This window comes from Panthera pardus, unplaced genomic scaffold (genome assembly GCF_024362965.1).
Source record: "Panthera pardus isolate Hobbes unplaced genomic scaffold, ASM2436296v1 HiC_scaffold_24, whole genome shotgun sequence".
NCBI lineage: Eukaryota > Metazoa > Chordata > Mammalia > Carnivora > Felidae > Panthera > Panthera pardus.
In genome coordinates, this window is record NW_026526810.1 from 28,760,116 (window position 1) to 28,788,097 (window position 27,982).

The following is a 27,982-nucleotide window of genomic DNA, read 5'->3' on the forward strand; positions in this document are numbered from 1 at the left end:
GGATTTTGTGATTGCCTACAGACGGGTAGGGAGATCCTGGAATGAGGGTACTCCCAGAGGTCCATGTGCGAACCTCCTGCTGAAATCCCAAAGCAGACAGCAAGGAATGTTCCTTCGGTGTCCTTTGATATTTTTGTCTGTCTGTTCCCTTTTCCCTCTCCCCAGTCAGGGAGTTCCCTCTTCAAAGTTGTGTTGCTAGAGAGAAATGGGTCCTTGAGCAGGAGAAATACATCCCCCCCCCCCCCAGCTCCGCCCCTTTGAAGCTGTTCCTTTGTGTGCTTTAAAACAGGTAGCACCAGGGTGCCTGGGTGGCTCAGGCAGCTAACTGAGAGTCTGACTTGAGATTTTGGCTCAGGTCATGGTCTCATGGTTAGTAGGATTGAGCCCCGGGTCTGGCTGACAACTCAGAGCCTGTTTGGAATCCCCCCTCCCCACCTCTGTTCATGCAGTCTCTCTCAGAATGGATAAACATTAGAAACTTCTAGTGCTTGGGAGTATGTGGTAAATGTCCCACAACTTTGTTTCTGTTTCTCAGTTTTTTCAATTCTTTTGGCATATCTAAATGTCAGAAAGTGGATATATACATACAAAATTCAAAACAACTTCCTAAGATGGTTTTAGTATTGGCCAGTCACTGACATCTTTATTTTGAAAGTTTGAATTCCCAAATATGTCTAAAGTGCATTCTTGCAGCTAAGCTATAGCAGCATTTGTTTATAAACCCTTAAGAAGTATTCAGACAAGAGCTGGAAAAGTCACAATAAAAAAGTGTGATCTAAATATATTTTTCCTTAATCACCTAGGACAAAACACTTGTGTGAATTAGTTTATAAGTATACAAGAAATATACAAAATAATAGCATTATTAAAAAGTTCATATGGCAAGGCATATAATATAAAAAGTGTGCTGAATCCTAGATATCTTTGGAACCTTCGGGGGAATCTCTGATCTGCACCAGCGTCTGATGTATCTGAGGTCTGCGGTATTCAACAAAGCTGCAGTTCTACAGGGTGACTCTGAAGACTGCTGGCTCTGCTTGGAGAAATCACCAACACAAATGAAAATGTCCTCTCGTTACTGAAACCGGTAGGTCAAGGTTTCTTGCGCCTAAAATGTGAAAACCAGCATTTAGTATTGAGTTTTGCGATCAGTGATACATCCATAGCAATTAGATCTCCTAGGAAGACTTTACAAGAACTCTTTTATCATGGGAAAGTTCAGATCCTGAGATAGCAAGTAACAGTTATAAACTGTGAGTCTCCAGTATTAAGTTTAAAAAGCAGGACTTCCCGCCTTTATCCTATTGTGGTACTTTTCCAACCTGCCTGAGGAATGAATACCTGTGTTAAAAATGGACACACAGACATGTATAGGTAGACATATGAAAAGAAAGGGTTTTACTAACATGGAAAAAGAATGGGGTATGCATTTAACAGAAGGAAAAGTGTGATTCCTTCCCCTACCGTAAATTCGGCCACCCCGTTTTATTTTACTGAACACTTAACCACTATAAAGAGACCAAGAGGCATGTTCAGAAAGAATGAATTACAGAAATTGCTGTCATCCCTGACTAAAGCCTCCAGCCTCCCCTCCTTATGGGTGATCTCAGTTCAGCCTCCGAGAGCTTTATGAGCATTAGCAAAGTACGAATAAGAGTGAGCAATCTTCCATCACCTCCTCCTGTTACTGCTCTTCCCAAGCCTTCTGAGGTTCTCCGCACCGACTGTGGCAGTCTGCCAAAGCACCCAGATATTCCAAGGGGTAAACAGAAACCACATAATGTCCTCTTAAAGTGGACGGTAGGGAGAAGGGAGAAGCCACACAGAAAGGCCCAGTCAGTCAGGACTCACTTGGGTTGTGCGTGATGCTGATATCCGGGTCCCAGCTGAGATCCTGCTCTCATCTCCACAGCCACAGAACACTGATAGGAAAATTACAGAAGAGGAAAAGATCAGCTCCTCTGTGCAGTCTATAAAACAGTTCTGCTCAGATGGGTTCAGCCAAGGTGACACCCCACATTGCTTTCTAGTGCAGCACAGACAGCTATGTTAAAATACCAGGTATCTGCAGTTTATTTGACTTAAGCCACAAAGATGGTGAGCTGGAAGTGTCCGTAGACATCATCTGGGTAATTTCCTCAGTTTAGGTGAGGAAGAAATGGCCTCCTAACACCACCTGCCCTTCCCATGCTCTTTCCAGGGGAGCCTCTCATCAGGAGTAACAGTTCCACAGGGAAGTTGTGCTTGTGTGAAGATTCCCACCAATTTGACGTGAATTCTTGTCACTCTGCTGTGACGCTCTCTGACCTGATTCTCGGGCCCTATTCCTCTACACTGAAAACAAGGATGCTGAACCAGAGAGCTCCAGTGAGAGCTGATCCAAACCAGCATGAGTCCCTTGGCAGGTTTGCTAGGAACAGAACTACAGGCTGCACTGGCAGTGTGAGATCCGACCTCAGCTGCTTCCAAGAGCCAGAAAAACAATAAGCAGGGGGGTTAAAAATAGGTTACCCCTTATTTTTATTAAGCAAATATTTACCCCTACCCTTGTTTCTACATCGGTCCATTCAGACTCCGTACCATCTGGTTGGGCAGGTGCTGCCGAGGAAGATCTTCGTTTTCGCCTACAGAAAAAAGGGGAAACAATATGCAACAATTATTTTGTGTCCAGGAACAGGAACAATGTTAAAAATAGGGAAATATCACTACACTCCTTCAGATAATGAATGATACATTTCATAGGATGTTGTGTTCTGCAAGAATAAGCAAGCTAAGAAAACAATAGCCCTTGATGGTCACTCACCCAGTTGGCGATTCTTGTTTTAAAGTCTCGATATCGGTAAACTGAACAGATTGTCCACCACCTCTTGTTTTGTAAACATCACCCTGAAGTCAAGAGAAAAGGTCACCATTACACTTTGATATCCCAAGTGATAAATGTTTCAAACTGAACTTGAGATTCTCCATAAACCAATAAAGTCCCATCCACAAAACCAGATGGTGTTTCTGACTGCTGGGTCTGTACTATTAAAATACTTCAGAAATTATCTCTCACTAAACAAAAGTCCAATGCAGTATAATCAGTAACATTCTTCAGAATATTCCTTTTTGTTCTATAAAAACCACACCAAGGATCAAGAAATCTACCAGAAATTTCTAAATGTTCAAAGACATTTATACTTTCCTCTGGGTATACCCCACCCCTCATTTCCAAATGACAGTACAGTCGTGTTTGTAACTCTGGTTATACTAAGAATCATCATCTGAATTAAATTTGATATGAAAAACGTTTTTTCCCATTTGCCTTTTACTCCCCAATTATTCATTGACTCTGCAATCAAAGGAAAATTTTTCTACAGGAAGGGAAGAGAAAGGGCTCTGGGTAGCTCAATAATGAGAAATTTTGCTAGGTCACATTTTAATGTGGGCTTTTTATCTAGAACTGACAAATGGTACAAGTTCTTTGGGCTTACTTTTAAAGTAGTGGTTATAACTATATTAATTACAGTATATAATAGGATCCTCTAACAGAGGATCCGGAGAATCTAAGCCTCATTCAGTACAGAGCAGCTGATTTAATTGTAGTTTAGCAGATTCATAGCCTGAGCAGTTTTCTAACGAACAAACACAAAGGTCAAAAAGGTCGTATCAACACCCATTTATCTTCGTTGACACCACCTGTGTGTCATCAAAGGAATAGAAGATTAAGTGGTTTTTTGTGAAGTTGACATTTTGTATGTTTTTCGTCCTGTGTAAATTTGTTTTTACCTTGATTAGTTTAGTTTCAATCTCCCCATCGGAGGCTAGTTCCTGGTGGGTCAGCATATACTTCTCACACTTAGCTAGTGCCTTTTCATTTGCAACAGATACTGTGATGGCATGAGGGACATGTGGCTGCATGACTGTTTCAGTTTGCACGTTAGAGGCAGGCTTATGATCTACCCATCTGTCTCCTGCAGAGCGTGATCGTCTGTGTCGGAGACGAATTGGTGGTGCGTTCTGATCAGGTTGAAAGAGGAATCAAGAAACAAGCATAACCCAGAATTAATTTAAGGGTATTATTAGAAGTGCAGCAGGTTTGGCTACATTAGCTGATGATCATATCAAAACAAACGCACAAACATTTTCAAAAGCTCAATATGTTACTCAAATGATTTAAATGTTCTCTTGGTATTTAAACACCAAACCCACAAACATCTCTTAAAACCATCTTGTATGTTCTACGTTCTGCCAGGGAGCTTCCGTTTCAACAAAACAAAATGGAAGGAAAAATTCTGATAATGCTACTAGGCTTTCCTGTGTAGGTGGTATATTCAAGACCATTCATTTTACATTCTTGATCAAAACTGTTACCTGTGCCTGTCGTTGTGAGGTAATCTGTTAGGTCCACAACTGTGTTAAAGGCTCCAAATAAGGTCAATAAAAGCCTTAAACATGTCACAGGCCTCTAAACAAAAGAGAAAACACTCCTCCTACAAAGACGGACAAAAAATGAAAGCTAATGGCCTGTATGTACAAAATGCTAAAGAACATAAGGTATAATAAGAATTCTATGTATAAAATGATCAAGAGAATGTAAAAGAACTACTTCTGAGTACTTTCTGAGACTTTAAAAGTTCAAATAGAACTTCATGAAAAGTTCAAACACAGTGATGGCTAAAACATACCAACTATTTTTCCTCAAACATTTCATGAAGGTTCTAAGAACCAAACTAAAAATACAGTATCAAATTAGTCTCCATCAATCACACAATAAAAAACTAGTTGCTTCCAGTCAACTATCATGTAAATTTGGGGAAGTTAAATTTAGCACATTCAGTCTAAGAAAAGGTATCTCACACACAGGACATAGTTCCAAAGATACCCACTGCTTCAAACATCTCCTTTTTGTATAACTAAAAGCAAATGAAACAGTCTGTTACAGGCCAAATCCTTCAAAGCTGGTCGCCTATGAAGATCCCAAGTTGAAAATGCCTGTCTGGGGCGCCTGGGTGACTCGGTTGACTTGATTTTGGCTCAGGTCATGATCTCACAGTTTGTGAGATCGAGCCCCATGTCGGGCTCTGCTCTGATAGCAGGAAGCCTGCTTGGGTTTCTCTCTCTCTCTCTCTCTCTCTCTCTCTCTCTCTCACTCTCGCTCTCCTCTCTCTACCCCTCCCTTCCTCTCTCTCACACGCACACGCAAATAAACATTAAAAAAAATAAAATGCCTGTCTGGAGAACTGCAGCGTTTCCCCTAATAAGCACAAGCAACAGCAGAAGCACTGGTGAGAAATGATGCTGCTACAGAACGTGGGCAGTCAGTTTGCCATGCAAGATGCCCAAGCCTCCAAGCAACTAGGAAACCTTCCATTCTTAAAGTGGCCTCAGGCTCTCTCCCAATCTGTTTCAGTTTGCACGTCGTTACCATTTAGCAAAGGTGATGGTTTTCCTGAACACATTTGGCAGTAAATACATTATGAAACAAGCTTCAGAAAGATAGTTCTTACAATCTACTGTCATTTGTCTACTCGAAGATATTTAAAATTTCTTCCTCAAATTTCACTTTAGTAGTGTAAATTCAGTCCACCTGACTTAATTTTTGGCCAATAAACCTAGATGTGTAGATACTAGCCTAAACTTTGCTGCACTTCTAAAGAGATTTGATTTCAAGTGAGAAGTCAAAGGATCGCTAGTAAATCCTCTTAAGTATCTCAGAGCCAAATTGGATAACACGTTAATGCTGACCAGGCATAAGCAGGCCTTGAATAGTGTTCAGTCTATAAACTTTCATGAAAAATAAAGGGGATTTATTAGACTTGATCAGAAACTCTATCACCATAATTTTCTCCCTAAAAAGGTTTAAAGCAAAATCTGCAAAGTAAAAAACTCCGACTTTAGAACACATCTGTGCAGGGTCTTGGTAAATACCTTGCAATTAATTCTTCACTATTCCTGAATAATCAGGAGTGCAGGTGATCTAAATGAAGCTTATCTGTACCTAAATTATACAAGAAAAGCTAAAGCAAATACTATTAACTTGTTAAAAGAAAAATTCTAAAAGCCATATTGAAATTTTACTAAATATAAATTCACAATATTAGCTTGGCCCATTTATTCAGATTCAAAGTAAAAAGTTTATCTTAATCCTTAAGAAAATTTAAACATGAATGACTTTAAACACCCTTGACTGAGGCCGAGCCCTTGTAAATTGAGATCAAGTTCTTCAGATTAAAAGCAACTACTGGACATGCAGACCTTCAGTCGTTACACAACAGACCTGGAGTATTCAAAAACATTGAGTGTCATGAAAATCAAAAAAAGATATAGAATAACCACTTGCAGGGCATTCACTTTGTTAGGCTCATGGATTAAAAATAGAGGATATTTATTCAATTAATGTGAACTTTGTTGGGTTTGGTAAAGACTGTTTACACAGGACAGTCCTTATTAGGGATGAAGCACCACAAAGTGTATGACTGACTTTCGAAAGTTTGAGGAAAACAAGATTGCATATCTGTATAGATAATCACTGGTAAATCCAGGTAAGGGGGAAGGAAGCCACTGTACCATTCTTTCAGCTTTTGAGTTTGAAATTTTTCAAAATAGAAAACATTTTGAGAAAACATTTTTAAAAACAAAAGGTCAAAAGTGGCAAAAAATTTGAGGAAAGGAAACCAAAAGGAAAAACCAATGGAAACCGCCCTCAGCACTCGCACCCCGGTCTGGAGTGCTTAGGAGCAAATGCGGAGGAAAACACGATTACTCCGGGCCAGCCCCGTTGACCTGTGTTCCTTGGCATGGCTGCTGTTACCACATACGTTACAGCTTTTTCAGATTGAAGAGCTAGGCCTCAATTTCAGGGTGATTTCTCCAAGTAATTAACAGAAAAATTAGACCTTATTTATACTGGAGCTCACCCGTCTTCCGTTGAGCTTTCTGAATCAAGTCACACACAAAAATAATAATAATAAAATAAAATAATTAAAAACCAAAAAAGCAAAAAACCAAAAGCAAAAAAAGCAACCGCCACACAAAAGCCCCCAAGATGACGCTCTGTGGCTACGATACTTGAAGAGAATGCTGGCACTAACCCTGCAGCAGCGGTCCTCTTCTGTTTCTACCTCATTTCTGAATGTGGGCACCACCTCCCTGCCTTCGGTCCAGTACAGCCCTCGCCTTCTGTCTGACACGACACAAGTTTTACTTTGTCCTGGCTCCTGCTGCCTACGCCTTGCAACAGATGTGACATTGAGAGGTGTGTTGTACGGAGGAATTTTCTGCTCCCACTCCGAAATACAGGAAGCTACAGAAATGCTGCTGCAAGAGTTAGAGCGCCTATGGAGCTGCAGCTGGCTCAGGAGTTGTTGGCCGTTGGAAATCTGAGCGATACAGTTACTAGAAAGCTAAAAAAATGGAAGAGAAGTTAATGAGCGAGACAAACACTGAGAGAAACAGTTCACTGCTTTTCTATAATTTTAGCGCACGAAGACAACTCTAGACTTAGTTTTACTGAGTTAAAAAAATTTTTAGACCGAATGCGCTACATTGGCGTTGATGGCTAAATTTAGAGATATTTATGCAGAGAAGTTGGCGAAACACAGTAAGTAATATAAACGACAAGTGCTCATCATAGAAAGTCACCTAATCTGAACAGATTTTCTCCAGTGCGGGTTACTCCACAACCACATAACTTACAGGTACTGGTGACGGAGAGACGGCTCTCTGGGTCACTTTCTCCCGGTCCCGCTCCCGCGAAGGTCTCTCTGGCTTTTCAGCTGCTTTGGGCTCGGTAACAATAGCCTTCAGTTGTTTCAGTTTTTCATCTTTGACCCAGAGTTTATTTTGCATCTCCAGCTGCTTGGCTGCCACCCGACGCTCCTAGGTTGGCGACAGCGACACACATCGAATTCAGTTACACCACACAGGCGCAGCGCGTCACCCGGACGCATCGTTTGCCAAGAACGACAGTCCTCCCGTCCCTCCCGCGCTCGCCAGGCCAGGTCACTGGTCAGGAGCTGGAAGGGCGGGCAGCGGCTGCTGGAGCCGCCGTCACCACCACGGACACCCTCCCCCGGGGACGCGAGTGCGGAACGCTGGGAGCGACACTCACGCATTCCTTCTCCCACTTCATTGTCGTTTCTGTCACCATGCCTTGCAGCCTGGCTTCCAGTCTGCGTTTGTCAGAAAACTGCCGCTGCAGCTTCTGGTTCTGAGCTTCGAGTTCCTGCTGCAGGGTGCGCTTGTCTTCCTCATAGATGGTCGTCGTTTTCTCTAAAATCTCAATCTGGGGAAGCAGGCCATTCTGTTCAGCGTGTGGCACATAAACACCGCACGTAGCTGTGAAATAAGCTCGCAGAATTTGCTCATGTGGGCACAGTTGTGGGAGGAAAAATCAGGGAGAAAACAGTTTCCTTTAAACTCTCACCTGAATTCCTACCTCCATTCCTAGAAGCGAGAACTTTTAAACGAGTTTCTCACAGAAAAGATGTTTTAACCGACTTTGTGTGAAAATAAGTTTCCCCTGAGAGTAAGACCTGAATTCTCTTTTAGGCTGTTCTCAGACCAGAGAACACTGTGTTGGTTGAGATGGGCTTCTCTGGAATGAATGGGCACCCCCTAAATGACACTCAGTTAATGAGAGCAAACATGCTTCACCAGAAGTCAAAAAGCAAGCTACGAGCAGAGCCGAACTCTAGAGAGCCCTCTGGAAAACTCACCTGTTTGGTCCAAGAACATTCCCATCGATCACTAAAGTCTAACTCATAAAATTAAAGAGCATTATTACCCCTTGAATGCTTTTCATTCCCATTTCCTGTCTTTGGGGTGAGGCGAGGACGAGTAAGAACGCAGTGGTGAGAGGCTCTACAGCAGAACAGCTAAGGCAGAGAGAGCGGTGCTCAACGGCCAGCACGTACGCCCATAAATGATGCCGGCACAAACCTTGTATTCTAAAGTTTTGTTTTTCTTCTCCAGCCGTTCTATTTCCAACTTCTGTCCTGAGATCACCTTTTCTTTTTCATTTAGTTTTCCTTGAATGTAGTTTTCTTTATTTAAAACAGCATTGTCAAATTCTTGCAACAGGGCTTTGAAAGTAATAGCTGAAACAAAAGCATGCAGGCCAAGTTTACTCCAATTCCAGGATGACCGGTGGAATCAACTTTTACTAGTCGGTACTTTGTAAAATGTAGCTAGTCAGCAAATCATGAGGGTTAGTCCATAAAGAGTGTGAGGGGCACCTGGGTGGCTCAGTTGCTTTAAGCATCCAACTCTTGACTTCCACTCAAGTCATGATCCCAGGGTTGTGGGAACGAGCCCTGAGGCAGGTTCCACACTGAGCACGAAGCCTGCTTAAGACTCTCTCCCCTCCCCACCAGCCCCCCCTCTCTCCCTCTCTCTCTAAATTAAAAAAAAAAACAAAAAAAAAAAAAAAAAGAAAGAAATCTCTCAGAGAGACATTCCCAAAGGCTGTTTTTCACTGGAAAACACTGGGTCTTTCATTTTGCACTATGACATTCCCTTGTCAACCCTTATAGGTTAAGTCATTTGCTTCAAAACAAGTGCAAAAACTGGATTTAGGATCAGTTGTGGGACTTGACAAGTTACTTAATTTTTCTGAGCACATTTCCTCATTTCAAGACAGGGATATAAATATCACTCATCTCACACCTTTCTTATGAAGGTTTAAATGAACCGACGATAAAAATTGTTGATCTGTTTCCGAGCACTTAACTACATACCAGGCTGTTCGCTGTTCTGCATGATTTTCATAAATCATCTCATCCCCACGACACCCTCCTAGATAAAACAACTAAAATCTCCATTGTGCAGACGTGGAGAGTAAGAAATACATGATGAAGTAATTCGCCCAAAGACAGTTATTAAGATGTAATACATGTGGGGCGCCTGGGTGGCTCAGTCAGTTGAGCATCCGACTCTGGCTCAGGTCATGATCATGATCTCACGGTTCATGAGTTCAAGCCCCACATCAGGCTCTGTGCTGACAGCTCAGAGCCTGGAGCCTGCTTCAGATCCCACTCTCTCTTTGCCCCTCCCCCATTTGCGCGCGCGCGCTCTCTCTCTCTCTCGCTCTCTCTCACAAAAAATAAAACTAAAAAATTTTATATATAAAAAAAGATGTAATATATGTGAAGTGCCTTGCAAGTAACTAGTAAGAACTAAAAACAAAGTAGCTATCACTCCACTCTTTTGTGTCCATCAGTGTAAATTTTAAAAAGGGACCGTATACACACCCACCCACCTCTTTATTTTGTTTTATGATCTGTGGGAAGGTTCCGTGTCAGTCTAATTAACCAATGCCTTGAGTACTAAGATCCTTAAAGATCTGCCCCACCAGAGAACTCCGATTCACTGCATATTTCTGGAGTTGAAATGATCGCAGACCACTTTTGGCCCTTACATTGTTTGTGAAACTCCTCGATCATCATCTGCCGTAGGTGATGTCGTTTCTCTAATGCTTCAATCAGCCTGGGAAGAGTCTGCTCATCGTTGATATCCAAAAGTTCACAGGATGGCAAAGGTGGAAAACTCTGTAAAACTACTTCTGTAACCAGTGGTTCTGTGTTGAATTATAAAAAAATTACAAGAAGTTACACAGGAGAGAAAGAGCTTATTTAAACAAGTTTAACACTGTGATTAGAACCCCCAACCCCCGGTTCAATTAACCATGCACTTAGAGTTGTCACAATCATACTTCCTTTACAATGAATTACAAAAAAGGAAGAGTGGGGGGAAAAAGTTACAGTATGTGACAAAAGAAATCTCATTTATACTCTGGTTCAGAAATTCCCCCCCCCGCTTCGTTCTTGGGAGGAAGGGAAGTAAACTGTTCTCTCATGTAAAATAGATCTGAAGAGAGACTGACCAACATGCACATGATGTAACACCGAATCATACCGTCTCCGACTGGACCTCCCCGAGCCTGGTTTCTGTATCTCCTTCCAGGAGTTAAACCACAGATTGCCCTGTCTATTGGTCTTGCCACTTCAACCTCTTGGGTCACTTCTGCAAATCTCATGACTTGCTAAGATACAAGACAGATGGGAGGTTTTTAAATTTTTTTTTTAAATAAACATATCCAAGCCTTTCTTCAGAAATTACTTAATGAAATAATAGATTGGTCATTAGTTCCGTAACTAATGGTTCTGTATCAATTTTAAAAATATTTAGAATGTCATTCTTCACATCCAAATAGTTGTTTTCTCCATAGAAACTCTGAGACTTTATAGGATAAATACGTTAAAATTACCAAGCTTTCTTCATAATCTTCAGCCTTTGGATTCACACACACGATCATGCGTACTTTACCTTCCCCATCAAAGTAGTTCTTGAACAGATGGGTTAACTTTGAATCTCGGTATGGAACCATCTGTAAATAAATTCAAATCCAAATATATAAGGCCAAACAGTGCATACAAACAAAGCTACAGAAATGATGAAAGGCTATTGCTTACTTTGTTAGTTCCATACATTTGATTTTCTCTCAAGACTTCCATACATGTTCTTAGTGTCATTAATGACTGGTTAATGTTTCCTGACAGAAAAATAGAGACAGAAGACATTTGAAAACAGTAAAGTAGCTAGAGTGTGGTCTGTTTGCCTATAAAATCCCTACTTCATAGAAATATATGGAGGGGTGCCTGGGTGGCTCAGTTGGCTGAGCATCCGAGTTCGGCTTAGGTCATGATCTCATGGTTCGGGGGTTCGAGCCCATCATCCACCTTTGTGCTGACAGAGCTCAGAGCCGGGAGCCTGCTTCAGATTCCCTGTCTCCCTCTCTCTGCACGCCCCCCCCCCCCCCAAAATAAACACTGGTGCACATGGGTGGCTCAGTTGGTTGAGCATCAGACTTCAGCTCAGGTCATGATCTCGCAGTCCCTGAGTTCGAGCCCCACATCAGGCTCTGTGCTGACAGCTCGGAGCCTGGAGTCTGCTTCAGATTGTGTCTCCCTGTCTCTCTCTGCCCCTCCCCCGCTCTCGCTCTCTCAAGAATAAACATTTTAGAAAAAAATAAAAATAAAAAATAAACACTAAAAAAAACCCACAAATACTATAGGAAATTACAAATAACAGGTTATAGTGGCTAATTTAAAGATCACTCCCATATGGCCTGGCAGGAACATTCTATAATAGCGGTGTTTCGGGAGAGGTTAGATCCCATCCCTCAAGAATTCTAGTAAAAGGAATGCAACGTTACACTTCCTGGCCCATAAAGTTTCTTCCAAATCTTAAATTCTGTGAGAGAGTGTATTAGATGCAGATGTTAAATATCCTCTATTAACATATTCTCTACAGCATGACAATTTCAGGCTGTAGTTGGCTCCATCAGCACTGAAGTGTCCCCTGCACCCGGAGGGCCTCGTGTTTCTAACAGTCATGGGTCTTAGGGTCCAGCTAACTGCGTCCCTTCCACATCCAGACAAGGATTCCTTGGGCAGCATAATTGTTACTTCTGACCACTCTGTTTGGATTTCTGAGCCAAGGCGAGTCTGACAGATTAATTAAGCCTCCCATAATGCAGGAGATCCCATTTGCAGAGACTCCCCCTTCCCACATACGTAGCGATTTGTTTATTTTAGAACCTTGATTAGGGTCAGCTAACTCCCACCGTGCTCTCATCCTTGGCCACCTCTCAAAACAGAGCTCGTCTGTGCCTCCATAATGTCCCATGGTTCATGATTCCTCCTCCTTGACCCCAACTCCCAGTGTCCTTCCCGCTCCCGTTGTGTTCTCTGGAACCCAAATTCCTGTTACTAGACTTCCCCACCTCCTCACACCTCTCGCAGAGGGCTCCATCCGTCTCTCCCTAATTGCCAGGGGTTCTGAACCCGGGGTCCATGTTATCCATGGGCACATTTGGGGGAGTCTGCAAACTTGGGTGGGAAATAAATTACACCTTTATTTTGTACTGACTTCTGAAATTTAGCAGTTCCTTTCAATTACGAGCATAGGCCAAAAAGCAGTATTAGTGATACCTGTGATTTTTATCAGTAGAAATCACAGGTAATTTTATAGCACATTACAGTTTATTGCTGATCTCAAGATATTTATGTTCATTACTGCTTTGAAATTATGTAGTTTTAAGACCTCCTGGTGGATCTTTAATTTAGGCATTAATAGGAAGCATGTAAATTACTGTAATGACAAATGCTTTAAGAATACTGTTAAAAACACATTTTAATCTAATCGGTTTCCTTTGTGATCCTATGTATTTTATATTATTCATTCAGAAATCTTCTGTGAAGCGTCCATGGGCTTCACCCTGCAGCCACGGCGCAAAGCCCTGCAGCGCTTTAACTACAGACGGGCAGTGCCGCTTCCCCCCCGCAGCCTAAGTAAAAGTTGCTTGTTTTCTAAAGCCTGACATTTTATAAGGACGGTGAGCAGAGGGAGGCCAGCAAGATTTGTCCTAGTCCCTAGCTGCCATGCCTTCAGTGTTCCCCCTACACGCCCGGGTCATTTCTGACAAGCTGCCAGAGGCCCCACCTCCCTCAGCACATTGTTCTCTCTTTAGCACGGGAGCCGCGCAGCTATGACGGGCCCTGAAACCTTATCATTCAGAACCGCACCACCTCTTGAAACCTGGGCCCCAACCACCATCTCCCGTTCTTCTCATGCTCACGGCCTAATTTTAGTCACACCTGTTCCTCATCCTAGTAACTCTGGTAGTCCTTTCTGGCTTTTCCCCCAAAGCATCAGAACCCTCCAGTTTCTACTTTCTTGCGTTGAGACAAACCTCTTTTCCCATCAAGGTTAATCCTTTGTCATACCCTGGATCCCAGATTCTCTATCTACACGTACATAATGTGGATTGTTTTGTCATCTCACCTGGCTACCACCTTCTCTCTCCTTCCAGGCTCTTTAAATCATTTACCTCAAGTGTTTGTTCCTCCAGGCTCTGCCCTCAGCTTGTTCCCTTCTGTCCTCCAAGAGTAATCTCATCTCCCCTATTGCTTCCGTCATATTGGCAAAACCTAAAGCTGTAAACCTCCAGTCAGCTCTCCTTCCAAATGTGTGCACCTCTACATCCAGTTACTAGGCACTTCACCGGAATAAGCTACCCGTGTCCAACACAAACTCGAACCGCCCACACCTGCACCTCAGACTGCTTTCTCCTCAGTCAAGATCTTGGATCTGCCCTTGCCTCTCCCTGCCTCTCCACATCCAGGTGGCCTTCCTAACTAGCTCACTTTTGTCCAACCCTTGCCTCTGGGTCACATGATTGCTTGTGTGAATTACTGCAAAAGGCTCCCGACTGCTGTTCTTACCTCTGGACCTGCCTCGGTACATTAATTCTCTACATAGGAAAACAATCTTTCTAAAAGACTAATTCCTCATTGACTTTAAGGACCCTGTATAACAGCAGAAAGACACAAGCTTTGAGAATTCACCCGGGCTCCAGTGTTGGGAAAATTCATCTCTCCCAGCCCACTTCCTCATCTGAAAAATGGGTATGATACAGTCCTGAAAAGTCAGAATCAAGAAATCAAACCCATGCGTAGTAGATACTATGACACACACTAGTCCTTTAATAATAGGTAACCACCATTATTCCTTCAGGACAAAATTCAGACTTTTTAGTATGACAGACAAGGGTCCTCGTGACCTCGCCTTGCTCTGCCACCCCAGTTGTCATAGGTCATCAGCCCACACCATTTCAGTGACCTTGACTCTGCCGTTTCCCCCCCAAACTTGCCCTCACACACACACCCAGATTGGATGAGTGTTCAGATACCAGCACACAGTAGGTACTCCATAAATGCTATTATATGTAAAACGTAACATGAATAGCTACACTAATGAGAGACTAAAAACACCAACAACAAAACACAGATTCCCTTTCAATTTGTTTTTGTGTTCAAAGATTTTTCCCATCTCCAGAAGCCAATTTTCACCAGAATGAATGTTGGAATAACTGTTAAATCACTTAAGTTTAAGGGCCTAGTACTTATATTACTGGCAATAGATACAATATGAATGTAACTTGTTTTATATTCATTTTAATCACTTTTTTTCGTTCATTTTTTTTTTTAAGATTATTTATTTACCTTGAGAGAGAGAGCGCAAGTGAGCGAACCAGGTGGGGAGGGGCAGAGAGGCACAGAAACCCAAGCAGGCTCCACACTGTCAGCACACAAACCGATGTGGGGCTCAATCTCACGAACCATAGGATCACAACCTGAGCCGAGATCAAGAGTTGGATGCTTGACCCACTGAGCCACCCCAGCGCCCCGCTTATCTTCATTCTTAAAACAAGTCAGTGTATGGTCATATATTGATACCAAACCGGCATAACTAAAGAAACAGCACTGACCCCTAACTTTAGCCTCTAAACTATCAAATCACCACCTATCAATAAGCAGGTGACAGACTGACACTGCAAGTTCTGGAAAGTCGTAGCAATCACAGGAGTACTATGCTCTGCTCACCAGCTTCCCGTAATCTGTTCCCTTCTGCCTTCGTCCGATTAGTTCTTTCACTTCCAGCAAGATCTACCAGGGACAACTGGCTTATCGTGATTTGTTCCTTTTCCTGAAAGGAAGATCATAACGCCAATAACACAAGATACAACTGGTTTATGGTGTTCTTTAATTACATTCCTGTCAACGAATTATTAAGTCTTACGAATATAACATTTGCACAATACAAATGGTAGGGCCAAAGGATACATGTTCTGGGGGAAGAGTCCGCTAAAAGCATATGGGCTAAATGAATACACTGGTGAAGGGGACAAGGACTTGCCCATCGTCTGGTGTCTGCATTATACCATGAGCTTCACGAAAGCAGGGACTGCCTCTCAACCAGTGTTGTTCCCTCCGGCATCTCACCTAGCACCTAGCATGCAGCAGGAGCTCAGTCCGCATCTGCTAAGTCTAGAAAAGACCTATCCTAATTTTTCTATAACCGGATATTTGACAATTTTATAATCAAACACTTTCATAATACTGTAATTGTAGAATAAGAAATGAAAAGAGGTACATAACTGATATTACTAGATGTGATTCAAAGGAAAACAAGTGTATTTGAAGGCTTGACTTACAAGCATTTTCTAACTAACATTTACGAGTGCTGTCAGTCAGTTCTTAGGCACTGGCCTAAGAACTCTACATGCACTCCCTGCTCTAATCCTCACAACACTATAAAGAGTTTATAACCAGTCAGACAGCTAGTAAATTAACAGGAATCAAAATTCGAATCCTGGTGGTCTGCAATACCCTGCTGTAGTCATGCCATGAGGAGACCTTCTCAGTTTCAAATGGAATTACACTTTAATAGCTTAAAGTTATTAAATGATTTCTACTCAGGCCCAAATGCTTTTACTAATTGATGTAAGCCTTGTAGCATGACAGGCCCAATAGTAACGAGTGATCAGCAGACGGGAGCCCTACTGGCCTATCAGCCAAAAGAAGAACAATTTAGAATTGTCATCTCCTGAACCGTACCCACCCTGGGAAGTTAACTGCTGACATTTCGAAACCATTAACTGAATTCCCACATACAAAATGAGTCTTCAGAGATAAAATAATGATCCGTACCTACTTCTTACTTTATCTCCTCTATTAAAGAGATTTATAAAGATTTGTAAACCTTTTTCACAGCAGAATCCCAGGTTCTCAGATTCAATAGCCAGTTTCCCAAAACTACACTCTCTAGTGCAACAATTTTTAAACGTCATCACCTACCTATAATAATTCTAGAGCAGTCTTCATTGCGGCGAAACTTTCCTGTTTTAACTCTAGTTCCAAAAACTAAAGCTTCAGTTAAAACAAGAAAAACTCCACACGCTACACATTTACCTGTAAGACATTGTCTCCATCTGCATCCAAGGGAGCCTGCACTAATTTAATGTTGAACACGCTATGGGAACGGCTGGACTCACGATTCAAATGTGTGTTAGCAATACGTCTCTTTTTCTGGCCTGTGATGACAGAGACATCACTGATTAAACCTGAATTCGATCACTACAGTACTAAAAATTTAACTGCTGTTAAATTATAGTAGCAACTCTCAGGAGTATACTTATTGTTTCAGATTTTCTGAATGTTAGCGTGATTTCTAACCTCTCCAGAAAACTTCAAAAGCCTCTTCAGTAGATTTCACTTCTACTTCTGTACATCCTGCAACGTACATGTTATGGTTCTTATCTTCACGAAGCAATTTGGATTGTGGTGGTCTATGAGAAAGAAGAAAACATTAGTCTCCTAAATTATGGGATACTAATATTCTCAGTTTAAGACTAGGACTAAAATGCCAGGTGACATGACATCGATTCTTATAAGGGAATAAGCCTAGGCAAGAGCTCCGAAAAACATTGAACTTGAGTAAGTGTAAGGATGTATAGTCAAGATTAGTTACATAACAGGAGAACAGGAACCTACACTGTTTTAGAAGCTTTGCTATAATTTGTTCTAGTAAAGCACACAAAACACTTCCTAAACGAGTAGAGATCAAAATAGTAAGACGGCAACATCACATGCACAGGTTAAGCATCAGAATCTAGCGGGCATTTCCCTAATTGTAAAAGAGCCGGTCCCGACATCAGAGTCCGCAGAAGACAGATTCAGGAAGAGTTTGGTTTATACCAGGAGTGGCAGTCCTTTCAGAGTGGCTGCTCGAGTTCCGGTCTGTACGGTAGGATAAGGATAGGAAGGGCGCCACCTGCTCGGCCTGCCTCATGCACGGTGGGGGCACAAGCGAGTGCCGGCCACCACTGCTCAGTGAATGGCAGGCTGCTGGGAAGCAGGGAGGGGCTTAGAGGCAGCAGGCAGCCCAGTGCCAAGGACACACCAGCTCCGTGCAGACTCGCCACAGATGCCAGCCGCTAGTACAACCACACCCTTCTCCTTAAGAAAAGAGTCAGCATGGTCACATACACAAACTCTGTGCTCCTCATGGGCGTGCTGCAGCTGTTCCACCTACCGAAGGAAGAGGGTGTGAGCTACGTGACAGTCACAGGATCGGCTCCTCAAAACCCTCCACTTGTAATGTTTCTTCATCATATGTAAAAACACTTCAAAGTTAACCAGCTTGGAAGAGCAGGCTAAACACCACCCTCGCAAATTAAATCCGAATTCAGGGCCAAATACGCACCCGGTGGGTTCATTCAAGGAGTTACCAGAATGGTTGTTAAAAGGCGTGCAAGGCACATTTGTCAGCCTTCCTTTCGTAAAACTAAATAAAACCAAGCTAGGCTTCTTTGAAAATGATCGCATTTAGAACCCACCAACAAAGAACCTTGGCACGTGAGCAAAAAGGCAAGGGATCGGGAGCAACGAATGACATCACAAAAGTTTAGGAAAATGGGTAAACGTGACCGATACTCTGAAACAAATGGGAAAGTAAGTAATCTGTACATTGTTTAATGTAATTTATTAAACTCTTTCAGTCTGATGGTTTTCTAAATATCCAGCTGTTTCTCCAATAATGTTCAATTAGACACACACACACACACACACAGGTCTACATACTATTTATGTTCTGAGAGGCTCTAACAAAGACAGCACTGAAGATAAACATTTAGCTTGAGAACAAAACCATCAACTCAAGAGCAAGATACTAATGTTAAATGAGACTCCAGAGTCTGCTCTGGCACAGGCGCGGATTGGGATGCCAGGCTGGAGTTGTTCTTCAGTCTGAGCAGGCCAAGACCCAAGGAAATCTAAGGAGTTGTCTTTTAACTCTGGCAGAGTGACGATACAGATCACTTCCTATGTATGAATCAGTGATAGAAGACCTGTATTAGTTGTATAGACAATAGCTTTGGGCTCCTCCCTGCAGAGGTCACCGACCACAGATGGTTAATGTGGCTACAGACTCCCGACACTAAGTATTCGGTTCTTGAAAGGTGACCGCAGGTAACCCTCACCCTTAGGACACTTCCTTATGTGATCATGATCGTTCTCAAGATAATAGCCCCGAGGCCAAGAGTTTTCAAAAGTAATGTCTAAGGTGAGTATTCAGGTCTCTCTTCTCCTTAGACACCTTAACCCCCTGGTGCCCTGACACAGCTGCAGATCCAGTCAAGAATAAAACTACGCACCGAACGCCAACCGTACGATACACAAGTTACCTTTCATTTTGAAAACAAAAGCACGATTACCATTTATCACTGAGGAAACTAAAGCTCACTGAGGTCGAGTGGCTTCCCCAAGGTTAAGCAGCTAAGATGGGACTCTCTCCACTACTTACTTAGGCTTTATGGGATCAAACGGCACCTCTTCCAACAGATCATATATGTAATTGTTATATATTTCAATATACGAGACAAATACACCATAGACACTGTCTTCATCGACCTCTTCTGCTTTGCAAAATTCTTGTACATTTATCATATCTGCAAACTCTGGGTCTACTTGTCGTCTGAAAAAAGAAAAGGGCCAAAAAATCTGCTTACTCATTGTGAGTCAGAATCAAAAGTAAAGATCCCAAGAGGAGACTGAGAGAGAGAACGTAAGCGGCCTGTCACCGCAAACAGCAGTGCGTAAAGCAGTCTGTCCATGCTCCTGGTCAGCCGACAGCACCGCCGTGTCCTCCCGCATACACACGGCACCGGCTTTTATACCCTCTCCACCAAGAGCGGCACCTTCTCTAAACAGTAATTCAAGAACACTGTGCTCAAAACCAAAGAGGACATCTGAGCAAATAAACTTAATTAAGAACATTCCTCAACTTTGATCTCACTGCAGTCGACCGACCGTCAGACCAACCACCCTTCACTTTCACCATCCCGGGTGCCTGAGGAAACCACCAGACAGGGTTCCCCTCGGGCCAGTGTCACATACAAATGTAATTACTTACTTGCCAGAGGGGGTCTTTGGATTGGGCATGGCTTCCCTTTTCTGCCGTTCTAACAAGGCGTCAACTTCACACTGTATATCCATGCTATTCCTGTCATTAGATTTAAAAACCTGAAGTGGAGGGTAAAATCAGACCATGATTTTTAGATTTGACTTAAATAGTAAGAGACCTAGTTCAGAAATAAGAAACATTTACTATGTAAGGTTTCAGAATGTACCCAGTTTATTAGGAGTTCTCCCTTAACACTACATCCACAGGTATCTCCGTCTCTATGCCCTCAGGTGAACTAGTCACAACACAAAAGAATTACACTTACATATCGTTTAGCTTGAAATGTGCCTATACTGTTAAAGATCATGTCCAAACAACGAGGAAGCAGACCTCCTTCCCCTGGAGAACCAGTCATTGTGTGAGTTTTTCCACTTCCTGTCACACCATATGTAAAAAGGAGACCTACAATGTAGCAAGTCACATCCAGTTATATATTAAGTCAAGTCCTCCGCTCTTTTTCCTTCTTTCATAGCATTAAAAAACACGTAAAATTAACCAGCTCAAAAAAACAGGGTTTATACCACCCTTAATGTTTTATACCACATTTAACAAATTAAATGTGAGTTCAAGACCAACCATAATCAAATACATAAGTATCAAAAGAGTTTTATGAGGCAGACAGAAAGGAAAACGCAGTGAAAACTCCAGTACCCATACCATTTTTGCCATGAATGAGGTCATCTACCAAGGGATTAGCCACAACATCAAAGAGCTCCTTCTGGGTGGTATGAGTGCCAAATACTTGTTTAAATGAATACTGCGTCTGTGGAGAAGGGAGAAATAAAAAGCATATGAATGGCATTTCACTCTAAGCTAGAAATACATCTGTTTTAATGTATTCAGATGTTGCTTTAAGGTGTAGACACAAAGAAAAACCATGAAGTCTTTAAATTTGGAACCCTTAAAAAAGGCATGATGTACCTCAATCACACCACTTATAAATGATAAAGATTTACAGTTACAACTACTGAAGAGAATGTAGAAGTCTTAAGCCCACTAACACATCACAGACCACGGCAGATTGTAGACGACAAAGAGCAAAAATGACCATGACTCAGTTACGAACTTGTGAAAATCATCGGGCATTATTACTCCATACACTAGTTTGCTCTTTTAAAATGACACAGCACTCAGGGCGCCTGGGTGGCTCAGTCGGTTAAGCGGCCAACTTCAGCTCAGGTCATGATCTCACCATTCACCGGTTCGAGCCCCACATCGGACTCTATGCCTGCAGCCTGCTTCAGATAGTGTGTCTCTCTGCCCCTCCCCTGCTCACACACACGCTCTCTCTCTCTCTCTCTCAAAAATAAATTTAAAAACATTAAGAAAAAAATTTTTAAATGGCACAGCAGCATAAAACCAAGTGTCTTATTGTACTGTTTTAAAACCAGAAATGAACTATAAATTAAATTTCCTGAGTTCTTCTATGAAATTTTAAATAAATCGTGACCTTGAAAAAATCAACACTTCAATTATCAAATCTCTATCAAAATAGGATTATTATAAAGTTATAATCATAGTACCAAAAATATTACCAAACTCCTACCTGGAAAATTAGGTTGGGGAATATAAGTATATTTTAATGTCAATTAAATTGTCCTAACTGGGCAGGGGCTGGAGTTCTATTATTTCCATTTTTGTTATTTTTTAGTTTTTTTGTATTACAGACCTTGCGGTTTTGTCTGTGACCTTCTTGCAGGTTTTACTTCATGAACGTCAGTGCTAGGTTATTTGTTGTATGAGCATTTGCTGGAATTTATTACGGAGTATAGCAATGTCAAGTGGGACCCCTTTCCTGTTTCATACCCTTTTCCTTAAATTCAGCCTGCACAGATATCACTATCACAACCCTTACGTTTTTTAAAGTAGCAGTTTCGTCCCCCCAAGAGGAGACACGTACCGATTAGTACTCAAATATATAATAAGACAGCAGCTGGCCCTGAGCAGTGGCCAGGCACTGCCTTCGCATGGCAGTGACTCGTCTCACTCTCACCTGTGATTACATACTGTGAATTATGTTCATTTTACAGCTCGTTATAGATCACACACACAGCCTACTTCAGCTAGGCTAACTCTTCACTTTGCAGAAGTTTTTATTCTAATCCTGTAGATCAGCTGTAGAGTTCATAAGAGGTATAAAGAATCAGACCAGGAAGGACACACCTCAGGTAGTACCAGCAGGTTAGTTAGATGACCTCCAAGTCCCTGTGAACAAACCCCTCCTTTCCAGCAAAGAAAAGCAAGGCCCAGGGCAGGCACCTGCCCAAGCCTACAGCGCTGACTGGTTGCAGCCGTTTTCAGTCCAGCACCCTTTCCAATTTTCGGCCTTGCCTTCTGTCACAGGCAATGAGAGCTACTAATCCCCACCAAACTTTTTGTCTACTTATACATGCTTGAAAGTAAGTCCAATTAAAGACGTGAAGTTCTTCATAGTAAGTCAACTCTCAACTATCTGACATCTTCGAAAACCCAGTCCTCCATGAAGCCCTTCCAGACCATTCGTGCTTCATCCATATTCACTGAATGGGACACAGGACAGAGAAGGTGCATATCCTTGAAGCTTACACGATAGCAGGGGAAAGAGACAAAAAACAAACCTCTAGATGCAGTAAGTGCTACCAAGGAAGCACATAAAGGGCAGAGCGGGAGAGAAGGGGCTAAGGTGTAAGGGTGCTACTTCCGATAAGGTCGTCTGGACAGTCTCTCTGAGGCGGCGATTTTTAAGCTGAAATCCAAAGATGAGGAGCCATCCATGCTAAGAGCCAAGAGAAAGAAAAGTCCAGGCGAAGAGAACAAGCCTGAAGCAGGATCTGGGCTTATCCAAGGAACTCAGAGGATCGGATGAGTACTAAGAGAGGAGGGTGGAGAAACAGGAGGCAAATTAAGCAGGGTTTTGCCCATTTAAAGACATTCTGCCTTGAAAGATTTTAAACAGGAAAAAGGTCAGATCGGATTTATGCTTTAAAAGATCTCTCTGGCGGCTTTTAGAAAATGGACTGGAGAATAAGATTCAGAGTGGAAGCGAGCAGTCCAGTTAGATTTCAGAGTAGGGTCAGCAAACCAATGGACCTCTGAGAACTGCTTGTTTCCTATCTAGGAGGAGATAATTCCAGAAATGGAGAGTAAGTTTAGAAACTTCTGTAGCCACCTAACACGGCTGCAGCATCCCCGCACGTGATCAGGAGGCTCATCTCGTTGAACAGATTGTAAGCTCAGCTCTCAATGGTCTCACTCAGATGGCAAAGCTGCACAAAAGGATGTCACGATGCACTGAAGATTTTAAAAAGCTGTTCCTTCAGCACCAATCATTTGAGAAGTCCTAGTCTTGGTGATTCATAACAGGGCTGAGACAAGGGTGGTGGCAGTGGAGATAGAAACAAAAGGACACTTTCACATTGGAGAAGGGATAGAATCTACTGATACATGAGATACAAGGGGAAGAGACAGCGGTACCATTTATTTGGGAGAGAAGACAAGGGAGGAAGTGATTTAGAGGGGACGTGTAAAATTTCAGGTGCCTCCGTGACATCCAGACAGTGGACGTTTGACTTTAGAGCTGAGGACAGGTTTCAACTGGAGATCAACTCCAGAATTATTGTCACATAACCAACATTTAAAGCCATGAGAAGGGGTAGAGGAGAGAGTCCTGGGTGAGGGCACCTCAGTATTGAGAGGTTGGAAAAGGAAGAGGAACCTGCAGAGAGTGGCCAGCGAGAGCCGAGAACACAGAGACTTGGACGGGGAGACGGCAGAGGGCTTCAGGAAGGAGGGGACTGCTGAGAAATACGTTATGAGGACAAGAGGCGTCCGTCAAAATGTTAGCGGCCCAGAGACCACTGGTGGGCTTCTGACGGTTTCACAAGAGCAGCGTGCACACGAGTGAGACAGCTCGACAGTAGAGACAACGGCCCAAATAAACGTTTTCTTCTGCATTCCCACAGTCCCTCTCTTTCAGCACACCTGTCTGTCTCCTCTCGATACGAAGGTTACCTGTTTTCTATCCGTGCCCCCAGTTAAGTTGTAAGCTCCGTAAAGGCAAAGATTGTGTCTTACCCATAAAATCTTCTGCCCTGCAGCTTTAGTGCAAGATGTTTGAACTGCATTCAACTCACTTTGCTCAAGATTTTACTAAAAATAACACTTCTCAAGAGGTCGAAACAAAAACACAATGCCTATTGCTATTTTATTTTTAAATGTTTATTTTATTTATTTTGAGAGAGAGAGAGAGCATGAGCAGGGGAGGAGCAGAGAATCCCAAGCAGGGTCTGAACTATCAGCATGGAACCTGATGCAGGGCTTGAACCCATAAACTGTGAGATCATGACCTGAGCCAAAACCAAAAGTCAGACGCTTAACCACTGAGCTATCCAGGTGCCCCCTGCCATTGCTACTTTAATCTGCTTATGAAATTGAATATGTGTGTGTGTATAGCCACCTAGCACAATCATTCTGCATTAAACGATCCCTGACGTGCTCTAAAAAACAATATCCAGTACAAGAAATTACATTATAAAGGCAATCCTCTACCTCAATGATACCAAACGTATGCCTAGCCACACTTTATATATGGTGGTTATAGGGAAGTAAACAAGTTTTTCAAAAAAGTAGAAACGTGAATTTTGTTAAATGGAAAAAAATGAAAAAGCCCTGCAGGAAAAATCGAGTAAATCATATCAAGTAAAAATAGCTTGGGTCCAATGGCAATTACCTCCTTATAGTCTCCATTTCGGTTGAGTCTGTAACCCTCAGGAGTATGAAGTTGAACGGTCGTATTATTGATCACTTCTATGCAACACTCTTGATCAGGAAGGCTCAGTGGGCGCACCCTACAGTATACCTGAAAATACAGGAAGGGACTTTAAGAACAAAGGTTGACTTTTTACCTGACTTTTCATTTAAGCTTCCCATTTGTTCGTTCAACATTTGGTCTCTCGATATTAGAGATTCATATAAACTTAGAGCCATGAAAACCAAAACTTGCTACCAGAAATGGTCAGATGCACACAGATATATTAGACATTAGAGAGATTTTTTTTTTTTCAACGTTTTTTTTTTTTTTTTTAAATTTATTTTTGGGACAGAGAGAGACAGAGCATGAACGGGGGAGGGGCAGAGAGAGAGGGAGACACAGAATCGGAAACAGGCTCCAGGCTCCGAGCCATCAGCCCAGAGCCTGACGCGGGGCTCGAACTCACGGACCGCGAGATCGTGACCTGGCTGAAGTCGGACGCTTAACCGACTGCGCCACCCAGGCGCCCCGACATTAGAGAGATTTTTAAATGCACCTACAGTTGAAGTAAATTTGGATAACAAAAGCATCAAAGTCACACAGCTTCTCTTCACTGTTGTACAGGCACAAATTTAATAAAGTTATACTATTACTAATTTAAAAAATCTCTAAAATCAACATTACACAATGAGAATTTGAAAAGCTGTTAGAATTGTTTGAAACTGAATGTCAAGCAAAACTTGACAGCTTAACACTCAGTAAATATACAAATAAAGTATAAAGTGCCACATCCTAAACACATCTTCTCAATCAGTGATAGGGTTGAGGAAAAACTATTCAGCTTGCAAAAAGCATCTAGTTCCCTCAACTTAGAACAAGAGACACATTCCTGTGCCAGTGAAGGACAGACAGAAAATATCCCAGAGCAAATCAAACTACTATTTTTTGCATTTGAATTTAAAAGCAAGGTCCCAGGTCTGAAACTAGTGAAGTATGTGCAATTTTGAGAAGTTTACTAGACTGAATTTAGCTATTCTACAGCAGAGTCTTTATGAAGCATGCCATCAATTACTATTTAATGGTGGTGAAATGGGGAGGACGCTCACTGGAGCAGAAATTCCTACCTCCAGCCGAGGGTAGGAAGAATTCTCTGGGACAGCTGAAGAACATTTTTCATCACTTAATTGTTCAAATCATAATTAGTTACAGGAGTTATGCAATTGACAACCAAAGATTTCATTTTGCTGGACTAAAGAATCCTACACGGAGACAAAATCTCAAAGCTGAGATCTCCATCCCTTCCAAGCACACACAGAAGACAGAAAAGGACTGAAGAAAAAAACACACAAACAAATTCACAGAGAGACCTTACCCCAACTGGGTCTTTAAGACTCGTTTGGGATCCTTTCTTCACTAGAAGTTTCCTGGGCGTCTTAGTCCTCCTGGTCATGGGTTAAAAAAAAATTCTGTTCAAACTAACGTACAAAAACCTCACCTATAATTCATAGGGAGACAACCTTCCTAGAGCTTATAAAGTTATCCCTTAGCAGTTCCAAAACCTCACCCCCCAAATAACTAAGAATATGCTGCATTAGAAGAATGTGACACACATAATGCAGAAGTAAAACTGGGTTTAGGAGACATTTTTGGTTCTAGATGTGCCTACTTACTGTTTGAATAGTTCTATATTTTAAGTAGTTTGCATATTTTCTTGAACAATTTTACAGAAGCATGACAAAGTTGAAAAATCTACAGATAATTGACCACACTCATCTTGAAGGCACTTATCTATGCGCACAAGCACACACAGCGCTCTGACGGCCCTTGCCAAGGCAGACTGACAAGCTATTGACTTCACCTAATTATAAAAATGCAGATGGAGGGGCACCTGGGTGGCTCAGGTCATGATCTCACAGCTTGCGGGTTCGACCCCGCGTTGGGCTCTGTGCTGACAGCTCAGAGCCTGGAGCCTGCTTCAGATTCTGTGTCTCCCTCTCTCTCTGCTCCTGCCCAACTCGTGCCCTCTCTCTCAAAAAAATTAACATCAAAAAAATTTTTAAATAAAAATGCAGATGGACGGATCCATTTTTTCATCAAGATCAAGGTCTATACTTGTAAGGAACAACTGTTTATTGAGTTCTCCACGCTATCATCCTTTGTCCCCAAACAAAATTTAGTCTCCAAACTGCAATTTCTCTTGCTATCTTAGAAACAAAGGAAAAAGATATTTTGACTTCAGTTCACCAATTTCTCCAGCATGCCCCTTTCCTCCACCAACCCCCACATTTATCTGTCGTGTAGATGAACACTTAACATCAAAATTAAGTGAAATTACTGGCATGGGCTACGGATTATTAAAATATTTTCTCAACATGTTCCAAGATGAAACAAGCAAATTAGTGTTTTAAGTACAAACTATTACGGTAGGTTTACTTAAACTCAACTTTTTTTTTTTTTTTTTTAAGATAAAGATTTTGACTTTGGCCTCAAGAGAACAAGCTGCTTTTTGCAAATGACAGCCCTCCCCTCCGCGCAGGGATTGCTGTACCCAGAGCGGTGAGTGCTCGGGGCAGCGCAGCAACGCCGGCCGACTGCAGGGGGGAGGAATGTGGGCGTGGGCGCCCGTGGGCGGAGCGGGGCTGTCAGCGGCCCCAGACCGCGGCCGAAGAAACTGGTCTCCGTCTCAAGGCCACCGGCTAGGCTCAGAAAAGCACGCCGCGCTCCCGGGTGCCAGGGCCCTCCAAAGACCGAGGCCTCCTGGCGCCCTCAACCCCGGGGCACAGCCCGCGCGCGGGGAGACCCCCTGCCCGCACTACCGCGGCAGAGTGCAACCCGGACGAGCGGGCGGACAGGAGGGAAAGAGCTGGGGGGCGGCGGTCCCGGAACCAGGTGGATGGCAGCCCGGCTAACGGGGACTCGGGTCGCGGCACAGACCTCCCCGCTCCCCCCGTGGGCCGACCTTTCCTACCCCCGGGAGGCCGGGGCGGGACGCCGGGCTCCGGGCGGCAGAGGGCGGGGTGGAGGCTGGAGGGCGCGCCGCGGCCGAGTCTCCGCGCCCGGACTCCCCCTAAGCGGCCCACGCGGGGGCTCCCACTTTGGGGGGCAGCGGCCCGGGCCGCGCAGGGCTCCGTGCGGACCGCGCGGCCGGCTGCGACGGGAGACGCCGGCCCCGGCCCGGCCCGGTACTCACGCTGGCTTCATGGCAGCGGGCTCCGTGCTGCCCGGAGGCGCGCGCGGGACGCCGGGCTCGATCTGGCGGGCTGGCGAGGGCGGCAGGCCGCAGGGACGGGCCACGGGAAGCGGGACTCCACGACTCAGGCGCGGCGCTCCGAGAAGCCGGTCGACGCCGCCGCGAGCCCAGGTGAGCTCGCGCCCGGCGCATTTCAAACGGGCCAATCAGCGCCC

The 27,982-nt window shown here is 43.2% G+C and overlaps 1 protein-coding gene and 1 long non-coding RNA gene across 15 annotated transcripts in view; one reads left to right on the top strand and one right to left on the bottom strand.

The window, feature by feature from the left end:
• LOC109262772 (uncharacterized) overlaps positions 1-27,982 on the top strand; it is a 67,033-nt gene that overhangs the window by 24,845 nt on the left and 14,206 nt on the right. For 7 of the 9 annotated variants that reach the window (XR_008417040.1, XR_008417034.1, XR_008417038.1 and 4 more), the window contains 3 exons: positions 919-1,087; positions 27,043-27,133; positions 27,784-27,938. This is a non-coding gene — a long non-coding RNA (uncharacterized LOC109262772). The remainder of the gene's footprint in view (positions 1-918; positions 1,088-27,042; positions 27,134-27,783; positions 27,939-27,982) is intronic. The other 2 variants (XR_008417036.1, XR_008417035.1) reach the window with 1 other exon arrangement.
• On the bottom strand, positions 613-27,875 carry KIF23 (kinesin family member 23). 6 transcript variants are annotated; one of them, XM_053888906.1, is made up of 24 exons: positions 27,768-27,875; positions 25,950-26,019; positions 24,557-24,685; positions 20,506-20,611; positions 20,114-20,250; positions 19,798-19,907; positions 19,189-19,359; positions 17,874-17,915; positions 17,061-17,173; positions 16,797-16,918; positions 15,429-15,531; positions 11,454-11,533; positions 11,249-11,368; positions 10,897-11,023; positions 10,400-10,558; positions 8,923-9,080; positions 8,093-8,266; positions 7,678-7,860; positions 7,074-7,385; positions 3,769-3,999; positions 2,804-2,886; positions 2,546-2,624; positions 1,852-1,922; positions 613-1,108 (listed from the first exon to the last, which is right to left on the bottom strand). In XM_053888906.1, exons 1-24 carry the CDS (start codon positions 27,776-27,778, stop codon positions 1,093-1,095), a joined length of 2,907 nt encoding a protein of 968 aa, XP_053744881.1. In that variant the 5' UTR covers positions 27,779-27,875; the 3' UTR covers positions 613-1,092. The 6 variants fall into 6 exon arrangements, with proteins under 6 accessions (XP_053744881.1, XP_053744880.1, XP_019297172.2 ...); XM_053888905.1 differs by having other exon boundaries at positions 2,540-2,624; XM_019441627.2 differs by lacking the exon at positions 17,874-17,915.